This window comes from Amphibalanus amphitrite, unplaced genomic scaffold (assembly GCF_019059575.1).
Source record: "Amphibalanus amphitrite isolate SeventyFive unplaced genomic scaffold, NRLGWU_Aamphi_draft 001788F_arrow, whole genome shotgun sequence".
Taxonomy (NCBI): Eukaryota; Metazoa; Arthropoda; class Thecostraca; order Balanomorpha; family Balanidae; genus Amphibalanus; species Amphibalanus amphitrite.
Genome location: NW_024883281.1, coordinates 96,727 through 107,631, shown reverse-complemented (window position 1 = coordinate 107,631; position 10,905 = coordinate 96,727). Strand labels below are relative to the sequence as shown.

The 10,905-nt window shown below is 54.7% G+C and overlaps 1 protein-coding gene across 1 annotated transcript; it reads left to right on the top strand.

Annotated features, from left to right (window-relative positions):
• Window positions 1-1,113: 1,113 nt before the first annotated feature.
• Window positions 1,114-9,788, top strand: LOC122375170 (uncharacterized protein K02A2.6-like). The gene is made up of 2 exons (XM_043354410.1): window positions 1,114-5,655; window positions 9,675-9,788. Exons 1-2 carry the CDS (start codon window positions 1,462-1,464, stop codon window positions 9,786-9,788), a joined length of 4,308 nt encoding a protein of 1,435 aa, XP_043210345.1. The 5' UTR covers window positions 1,114-1,461.
• The last annotated feature ends 1,117 nt before the right edge of the window (window positions 9,789-10,905 follow it).

Sequence of the window (10,905 nt, the reverse complement as noted above, 5' to 3'; positions counted from 1 at the left end):
GGTCATTCTCGGCGGACCCTTTGGATTCTCGTAAAAATTTGTACAACTATAGTCCATGAAGAGCTGATTTCAAAAATATCAGTATCTTACTTTGGCAAGCAGCACGAACTGATATATAGTAGGTCAAAGGTCAGAATCAAGGTCACGTATGTGTAATACAGGAAGTGGAAGTGACCACGTGGTCAGGTGAGAAAGGAGGACCCCTTAGATTTCAATAATTTTTTGCTCAATGATGCAACCAATGTTGGAGATGCTACTGCTGGTTTTTCTTGTTTTGGCAAGGTCAAACTACGGAGAAATGACGGGTCAAAGGTCAAGGTCATTTTTAGCGGACCCTTTCGATTCACATATAAATTTTTATCCCTATACAATTTTTAATTCTGGTTATTATTCTGCGTATTGTTAGGCTTGGCAGGTCTTAAATTATTTTAAAATATTTAAATAATTTAACCTTTAATTCACCTATCCCAACATGGCTACCGTGCGAGCACTTATCAAAACCTTGATGAAAATAACAAACCGAAAATCTGAGAAACGCGATTTGACCTTGGACGTGCCCCGTGCCAGTGCACTGGCCTTAGGGGTGCTGAAGAACTTGATTTGGTAGCTATAGTGTGTTTTGGTGTGGGTTATTGTAATTTTAATGTATTGCACGTTGCATGATTTGCGACACAACTTACAAAATTGAAATAGCAGTCGTAAGTAGTGTCAGTGTTGTGGTGACGTAGCCCTTGCCCTCTGAACTTTGTGCAGTAGACTAGGTGGCGCTGAGCTCGCTGCGCTCGTGGGCACGGTGCGGCCGTGCAGCAGTCGGGCAGCGGCCCCCGCCGGACACCGATCACCAATACAGGACTACGTTATTCAGAACGCTGTGTGAGATCGCGGACCGAGATCGCGGACCCGGAAGCTGGAACGAACTCAGCCGCGGATACAAGCGGCGTAACAACTTGGCGACACGGACGAGATTCGCTTAGTGGTGCACTCGGAAGGAAAAGTGGCGTTCTCACGGATTTGGCGTTCTGGTGATGCGGCACCGGTGGCCGACGCGGATATACGTCACGGGGAAGTGACAGCGTCGGGACTCGGACAACCTCGTTTGGCGTGCTGGATGGTACAGTGCGCGGCGGTCGGCGCGGATATACATCACGGTGAAGTGATAGCGTCGTGCCGGGTGATATTGCTTAGTGCTTAGTTCTGCTTAGTGCTTAGTATTTTTTTTTTTTATACTGCTGCATAATTTTGTGCATTAACGCTGTAAGCTCTGCCGCTGCGTTTCGCTGTATCGTTGTTGGGAACATTTGTATTGCACCTCCGTGTTGGGTGAACAGTGGTGCGGGCGGCGACGGCGGCCGCTGGACTCTGAACTTTGGACTCTGCTCGGTGTGGCGTGACTGGTGAGTCAGCGCGGTCAGTGCAGTGTGCAGTGCCTGACCCCGGTGCAGCCTCGGGGCGGTGGCAAACATGGCGGCCGGACTGCCGAGCGTGGCTCCTTTTGCAAAGGGGATGGACTTTAGCCGGTGGCTGAAGGGTTTGGAATTCTACGCCGAGGCGATGGACATAACAGACGACCGGCGGCGGACTGCAGTCCTGCTCCATCTAATGGGGCCGGACATCCAGGACGTGTTCGACACCCTGCCGGAGCCGGCTGCAACGGCTGCAACGTCACAATACGACACAGCTGTGGCTAAACTACGCCAGTATCTACAGCCGACGTCTAACCTTATGGCGGAACGTGTAACGTTCCACCGCACGAGCATGTACGCCGGCGAGTCATTCGACGCGTACCTGGCTCGTTTGCGGGCGGTGGCTGGGCGGTGCGGGTTCCCGGCGGCTGACCTCGACCGTGAGCTCCGGGACAGGAGCGTGGCCGGCGCGACTCCACAAATTCAGGAGCGACTGTTGCAGACGGTCGGAACCAAAGGAGATAACTTTTCACTGCAAGATCTGCAGGCTACGGCTCGTGCATACGAGCAAACGCAAATGCTAGTGACGCAGTTCCGTAACGCGTCTCTGAGCACGGACGGCGTCGGACGGTCAACTACCGCATTGGACGAGCGGCCAGAGGTCGATGTGGTGACCTCGGGGCCGGATCAGCTTAACGCTGTCCGGCCACAGCGCACGGCTGACGGTAACCGGAGCCGCCAGCGGCGCACGGTCCGCTGCTACCGCTGCGGTGCGGCGGGACATTTTCAGCGGGACTGTCAGGACAGCCGACGCCCGGATGAGTCAGCGCGTGCGGCACCAGCGTCACGGCGGCCGACGGGGCCGGGGCGCCGGGAATCTGACACTCGTGGGTCCGACGGGGTCAGACCGGCACCGGAGACGCGGCGGTGCTACCGCTGCAAGCAGATCGGACATCTGCGCAGTCAATGCCGACAGCGGACTGCCACGGCGGGCATGTGGGGGCTGGGGCAGATAAACGCTGTTAACCTGACGGAAGCGGTTAAAATGACTCTGCCGGTGAACGGGGTGGCCATCAAAATGGTGGTGGACACCGGCAGCCCTATCACTGCTGTGGGGCGGGACACGGTCATCCCGCGGTTGCGATTGAAACCTACACAGCTACAGCTGTCGTCATTCACTGGTCACCGGATCCCTCTCCGGGGTGAGGCAGACGTCTCGGTAAGGTTTCGCGGTCGGGACTATCGACTGCGTCTGGTCGTGGTGGACCTGCCTGGCGATCGCCGTCTGCTAGGCCGCGACTGGCTGCGGGCTCTGGACATAAGTGTGGGCGGCGGAGAGACGGCGGTGATGGACGTCACGCCGGAACGGGGGACGGCGGATCTGGAGGCGGTCTGTAACAGGCACGAGTCGGTGTTTGACGGCACACCGGGGCGCATCAGTGGAGTAAAGGCGCACCTGACACTGAAACCGGATGCACGGCCGGTGTCACGGCCGGTGCGCTCGCCTCCATATGCACTGAAACCGGCCGTCGAGCAGGAGCTCGACCGCTGGGTGCAGGCCGGGATCGCGGAAAAAGTCGGTCCAAACGACGCGCCCGGCTGGGGAACACCACTGGTGACGGTGCCACGGGCTGATGGCGGTGTGCGTCTGTGCGGTGATTATCGACTAACGGTAAACCCGCAGCTGCAAATGGCGACGCATCCTACGCCATCCGCCGAGGACATCTTTGCGAGCGTCCGAGGACGGCGGTTCTGCAAACTGGACCTGAAAGACGCCTTCCTGCAGCTGGAGCTCGCGGAGGAATCGCGGGATATGACAACAGTCGTCACGCACCGAGGACGGTATCGGATGAAATCCCTACCGTTCGGCATATCGGCGTGCAGTTCGGTGTTTCAGGCAGCAATCGATCACATCCTGGATGGCATAGACGGGTGTGTGGCCTATCAAGACGATCTGCTGGTGACGGCGGCGAACATGACGGACCTGTGCGAGCGCTTGGATGAAGTGCTAACTCGGCTGGAAGCTCATGGAGTGAAGCTGAAACGGGAGAAGTGTCAACTTGGACTCGACGAGGTGCAGTACCTCGGCTGGCGCATCTCAGCACAGGGGCTGCGTCCAGTAAAGGAGAAAGTTGACGCAGTGATCGACATGCCGGACCCTAAGGATGTGAAAAGTCTGCGCAGCATCTTGGGGAGCATCAACTACTACCAGCGCGTGCTTCCCAACCTCTCCACGGAACTAGCGCCGCTGTACGATCTCTTACAGAAGGGCGCCACGTGGAAATGGACTAATGTGCACAAAAACGCACTGGTCAGAGTGCGGAAACTGCTGGCAGGGGACACAGTCCTAAAGCGGTACGATGCAGAGGCGCCGCTCAAGCTCGTCACAGATAGCAGTGAAGTCGGCGTGGGAGCCGTGCTTCTGCAGCCTGACGAGGAAGGACTGGAGCGTCCGGTGATGTACGCCTCTCGGACACTCACAAAAACGGAAAGGAAGTATCCGATGGTAGAGAAGGAGGCGCTGGCGGTGTCTTTCGCCGTCAAGCGTTTCGGTCAGTTTCTCTACGGCCGGAGGTGGACCCTGGTCACGGACAACAGGGCGCTGTCGCGCATCTTGAGTCCGGAGCGTGAGCTGCCAACGCTGGCTGCGGCCAGGCTACAGCGGTATGCGCTGCAGCTCGCGGCTTTCACCTACGATGTGGAGCTGCGTCCATCAGAAGACATGCACCTGGCGGACAGTCTGTCTCGTATGGCAGTGCCAGGCGGAGAGGTCGAGCCAGCGGACGCTGAGGACAACACCAGCGGCGGCTCGTATCTGCTGTTCATGGACGGTGTAGCTCCAGTTCTGACGGCCAAACAACTCGCGGCGGCGACACGCCGCGATCGGGTACTGTCGCGCGTCCTGACGTACGTGCACAGTGGGTGGCCCGGACAGGTGGAGCAGGAGCTGGCCCCGTTCCGTCAGAGGCGGGATGAGCTCTCCACGGACCTGGGATGTCTGCTCTGGGGTGGCAGGACGGTGGTTCCCCACTGCCTTCGGCAACAGGTGCTGGCAGAGCTGCACCAAGGTCACCTGGGCAGCGCCAAAATGAAAGGTGTGGCGCGCCGATACGTATGGTGGCCTGGCATGGACGCCGAGCTGGAGGCCCTGGCGCGTGACTGCGCGGCTTGCATGGAAAAGCGCGGGGCACCACCGCGTGCTGAACTTCACCCTTGGGAACCGACGGACAGCTGCTGGTTCAGGGTTCACATCGACTTCGCTGGACCCTTCCAGGGCTCTTTCTTTCTGATAGTGTATGACAGCTACTCGCGCTGGGTGGAGGCAGTGCCGATGCGTGAGACCAGCACGGAAAGCACTGTGCGTGTTCTGCGCGAAATGTTCGCCAGGTTTGGATTGCCGGTCCAGGTGGTCAGCGACAATGGACCCCAGCTGACCGCCACTGCGTTCTCCCAGTTCCTGAACTCGAATGGGATTCGGCACATCAGGACAGCGCCGTGGCATCCCAGTAGCAACGGGGCGGCGGAGCGCGCAGTTCAAACCGTAAAGAATGGCTTGAAAGCTGCACTCAAGGACGGAGGAACGCTTTCTCAGCGCCTCCAGCGGTTCTTGCTGGCATACCGGGTGGCGCCACACGCGACCACGGGGAGGTCTCCAGCGGAAATGATGTTGGGACGGAACGTGCGAACCAACCTGGACCTCCTAAAGCCGGATGTGCATGTGCGGCAGCGCGAGGAAAAACTTCGCCAGTGGCAGGCCGGTAGGCCAGGTCACAACAGGCAGTTCTCGATCGGAGACCACGTCTGGACACGGGCCTACGGTGGACCGTCCAAGTGGCGGCGGGGCGTCATCACCGCCCGGACGGGCCCGCTGTCGTTCGAAGTGGACGTGGGGAGCGCGATCTGGTCGCGGCACGCCGACCAGCTGCGTCTGGCGGGCACCCAACAGGCTGCTGCAGCGTCCGATGGCGCGGAGGAAATCAGCCGGCAGCCGACGGTGGCAGCACCGAACCGTACTGGACAGGTTCCGGTGGCACCCACAGGGATTGGCGAACCACCGGTGACCATCAGACCGGGGGTCATCGTCGGGACAGGTGTGACCGGCGGGTCGGAAACGACGGTCAGGTCACCGGCCACAGACGGACCAGAGGCGACGGGCAATGATGCTGTGACAGCACCTGCTACCGCTACCGGTGGCAGCTCCGAGGAAGCGCAGGTAGCTGCAGGCGGCGACGCTGGTGCCGAGGAGGCGCAGGTCAGCAGAGGTGGCGGTGTGACCTCATCGGCGACAGGAACAGGAGCTGGATCAGCAACTGGAGGCATCGCTCAGCGTGTTTCCGTCAGGCAGCGGAAGCAGCCGCGTCGCCTCATAGCCGAAATGTGACGGCGACACAAAGTCGTGTTCGACGCGACTGGTTTTGCTTTGAAATAGTTTTAGACGGATGTTTAGTCTTATTTCGGCCAGTTTTTGTGTTGTCTGCTTCGCCACGACTGTCATTCCTGTTGAGGGGGGTAGTGTGTGGTGACGTAGCCCTTGCCCTCTGAACTTTGTGCAGTAGACTAGGTGGCGCTGAGCTCGCTGCGCTCGTGGGCACGGTGCGGCCGTGCAGCAGTCGGGCAGCGGCCCCCGCCGGACACCGATCACCAATACAGGACTACGTTATTCAGAACGCTGTGTGAGATCGCGGACCGAGATCGCGGACCCGGAAGCTGGAACGAACTCAGCCGCGGATACAAGCGGCGTAACAAGTGTCGCAAGTTGACCTTGCCTTGGGGTATACCGAATAGGTCACAGGTCATTCGGGTCATTGCCTCGAAATTTACGTGGTACGTGTAAAATTGTTTGAACTTAAGATCCTGAAAATTTTGTTGCAATCCATTGATGCTAATGCAAGTTATAGAGCTTGAACTGACAGGTCGTTTATGAGGCCTCCATCCATGCCAGCGAGGCAGCAAGAGTGTTGAAAATGGTCCATAATATGCTATTTCACATTTATTGGGGTATTCAGGAATTGGAAGTAGCCTAACACCATTCCAGCAACTACTGGCGAATCCAGAAAGGCGGTCTTGGACGCTGCAAGGGTCATCCCCCCAAAAAATTCTCCCGATTCCAAAAATGTGTCCCAGATGACCCCCACGACCTCCAACGAGCTCTGCGATGACCCCAAGTTGACCTTTTTGACCTGATGTGTCCCAGATGACCTCTGTGACCTCCAGTTTAGCTCTGATAACTCTAAGCTGACCTCTGTGACCTGGCATGTCCCAGATGACCTCCATTTGAGCTCTGTGATGACCCCAACTTGACCTCTGGGACCTCACGTGTCCCATATGACCTCTGTAACCTCTAAGTGATCTCTCTGATGACCCCAAGCTGAACTCTGTGACCTGACATGTCCCAGAAGACCCCCAGTTGAGCTCTGTGATGACCATAAGTTGACCTCTGTGACCTGACGTGCCTCCAAGTTGCCCTTTGTGACCGACGTGTCTCAGCTGCATCAGTGGTCTCCAATTGAGCTCTGTGATGACCCCAAGTTGACATCTGTGACCTGACGTGTATCATATGACCTCCAATTGAGGTCTCTGATAACCCCAAGCTGACCTCTGTGACCTGACATGTCCCATATGACCTCTGTGACCTCTAAGTGACCTCCCTCATGACCCCAAGTTGACCTGTGTGACATGATGTGTCCCATATGACCTCTGCGACCTCTAAGTGATCTCTCTGATTGCCCCAAGCTAACCTCTGTGACCTGACGTGTCCAAGATGACCCCCATGACCTTCAATCAAGCTATGTGATGACCCAGGTTGACCTCTGTGACTTGACATGTCCCAGATGACCTCCGTAACCTCCAATTGGGCTCTTTGATGACCCCAAGCTGACCTCTGTGACCTGACGTGTCCCAGATAACCCTCAATTGAGCTCTGTGATGACCCCAAGTTGACCTCTTTGACTTGACGTGTCCCATATGACCTCTGTGACATCAAGTGACCTCTCTGATGACTCCAAGCTGATCTCTGTGACCTGACATGTCCCAGATGACCTCCAATTGAGCTCTCTGATAACCCCAAGCTGACCTCTGTGACCTGACATGTCCCATATGACCTCTGTGACCTCTAAGTGACCTCCCTCATGACCCCAAGTTGACCTGTGTGACCTGACGTGTCCCAGATGACCTCCGTGACCTCCAATTGAGCTCTGATGACTCCAAGCTGACCTCTGTGACCTGATATGTCCCAGATGACCTCCAATTGAGCTCACTGATGACCCCCAAGTTGACCTCTGTGACCTGACGTGTCCCATATGACCTCTGCGACCTCTAAGTGACCTCTCTGATGACCTTAAGCTGACCTCTGTGACCTGACGTGTCCCAGATGACCTCCGTGACCTGCAATTGAGCTCTGATGACTCCAAGCTGACCTCTGTGACCTGATATGTCCCACATGACCTCCAATTGAGCTATTTGATGATCCTAAGCTGACCTCTGTGACCTGACGTGTCCCAAATGACCCTCAGTTGAGCTCTGTGATGACCCCAAGTTGACCTCTGTGACTTGACGTGTCCCATATGACCTCTGTGACATCAAGTGACCTCTCTGATGGCTCCAAGCTGATCTCTGTGACCTGACATGTCCCAGATGACCTCCAATTGAGCTCTCTGATAGCCCCAAGCTGACCTCTGTGACCTGACGTGTCCCAGATGACCTCCGTGACCTCCAATTGAGCTCTGATGACTCCAAGCTGACCTCTGTGACCTGATATGTCCCAGATGACCTCTAATTGAGCTCACTGATAACCCCAAGTTGACCTCTGTGACCTGACGTGTCCCATATGACCTCTGCGACCTCTAAGTGACCTCTCTGTTGACCTTAAGCTGACCTCTGTGACCTGACGTGTCCCAGATGACCTCCGTGACCTCCAATTGAGCTCTAATGACTCCAAGCTGACCTCTGTGACCTGATATGTCCCAGATGACCTCCAATTGAGCTCACTGATGACCCCAAGTTGATCTTTGTGACCTGACATGTCCCATATGACCTCCACGACCTCTAAGTGACCTCTCTGATGACCCCAAGCTGACCTCTGTGACCTGACATGACCCATATGACCTCTGTGACATCTAAGTGACCTCCCTCATGACCCCAAGTTGACCTGTGTGACCTGACGTGTCCCAGATGACCTAAGTGGCCTCTCTCATGACCCCAAGCTGACCTGTGTGACCTGACGTGTCCCAGATGACATCCGTGACCTCCAATTGAGCTCTGATGACTCCAAGCTGACCTCTGTGACCTGATATGTCCCAGATGACCTCCAATTGAGCTCACTGATGTCCCCAAGTTGACCTCTATGACCTGACGTGTCCCATATGACCTCTGCGACCTCTAAGTGAACTCTCTGATGACCCCAAGCTGACCTCTGTGACCTGACGTGTCCAAAATGACCCCCATGACCTTCAATCGAGCTCTGTGATGAACCAAGTTGACCTCTGTGACTTGACATGTCCCAGATGACCCCCATGATCTCCAACAGAGCTCTGTGATAACCCCAAGTTGACCTCTGTTACCTAATGTGTCCCAGATGACCTCAATGACCTCCAATTGAGCTCTCTGATGACTCCAATCTGACCTCTGTGACCTTAGGTGTCCCAGATGACCTCCAATTGAGCTCTCTGATAACTCCAAGTTGACCTCTGTGACCTGACATGTCCCATATGACCTCCACGACCTCTAAGTGACCTCTCTGATGACCCCAAGCTGACCTGTGTGACCTGACGTGTCCCAGATGACCTCCGTGACCTCCAATTGAGCTCTGATGACTCCAAGCAGACCTCTGTGACCTGATATGTCCCAGATGACCTCTAATTGAGCTCACTGATGACCCCAAGTTGACCTCTGTGACCTGACGTGTCCCAGATGACCCTCAATTGAGCTCTGTGATGACCCTAAGTTGACCTCTGTGACCTGACGTGCCCCCAAGTTGCCCTTTGTGACCGACTTGTCTCAGATTGCCTCCGTGGTCTCCAATTGAGTTCTGTGATGACCCCAAGTTGACCTCTGTGACTTGGCGTGTCCCATATGACCTCTGTGACCTCTATGTGACCTCTCTGATGACTCCAAGTTGACCTCTGTGACCTGACGTGTCCCAGATGACCCCCATGTCTCTCTCTTTCTCTCTTTCTCTTCACGTGCCGGTGTCGCGGATCCTATAGGCAAATTTTGTACATACCAGTGTTGATCCCCAGTCTCTGACCGGACATGTATTTTTCCTTCCCTTAGGATGCCGGCGGCGGCGACGACAGTGCGCCGGCGCACATCTCTATGGAGGTGGACACGGCGACCCGTGGGCGACCGCCGCTGCCGCGGTTTGCTACAGGTGGCGATGGCCACTAATCTGTTGGAGGAGGCGCCCCCGGCACAGGTCCCAACCGCCGGAGACGCGGCAGAGACCGGGCAGTGGGCTGGTTTCCAGTCGCGATACGACGCGGTCGTGACAGCGTCTCAGTGCACAGGAGCCGCGGCTGTGGACGATTGTTGAGAGACGGCGCGGGGCACCGATAGAAGCTTGTCTGCTAGAGGGGGCATTCCACGATAGATCGTACCACTTTTTTCCAATTTGACACCCTCATCTCTCGAAATTTGACGAGAATTGGTCTAAGGGGTAATCAGGGGCTCTGAATCCACCTGTAACAATTTCAGGCTTATCAGATAAGTATTTTTTGAGTTATGGTGTATAACATTTTTTTGATCTTGCTTTGCAGCGCTAAGTTTGGCGGGCTGTAACTCTAAGACGAATTATTCAAATGCCAAATGTTATATAACATTGAACTTGCAATGAAACAGAGATTAATATGTATTTTTGAAATTTCGAAAAATACGCTATTTTTGATATATGACATATCAAGTTTTCTTTCATTTGTATTTTTTGGACTTTGGGACCAAATTTTTTTGAATTTTTATTTCTTTAAAAAAATATTTGGCTCATTGTTAAGAAGTATGCAAAAAATTAGGAAGGTGTTCTTTCTATAAATGTATTTATTTTACGTCACGATAACGGTTTCGAATAGTGATTTCGGGAGGGGAGCTTACAAATGGCGTGGTAAAGCTGCCTAGTAACATCACGGGTTACTGAAATTTCAGTTCAAGTCTGAGTCATCTGAAAAAAGTAAAAAGAGGGTTCATTCAACCCTCTTTCCTATAAGCGCGAGGGTGAAAAAGGCTGTTTGGTTATGACATTGTTTTGGACGCCAATGACCATAGCTGTCCGAGATGAAAGTTACAGGACGCATACATGGTGTCCTCCAGAGGTCTCACAACTTGTATATCTGGGAATTTTTCAAGGTTACATGAGGTCAGGTCGGTCACGTGACATCACTGTTATCAATCAATGGGGAAATATAAAAACTGTTATTTTGGCGCCGAGAATGATCTAAAACTATCCCACGTACATGGTATCGTGATTTCATGCACTCCTTGCGAAGTCCAATGCTTTACTTTTGCATTGTTAACC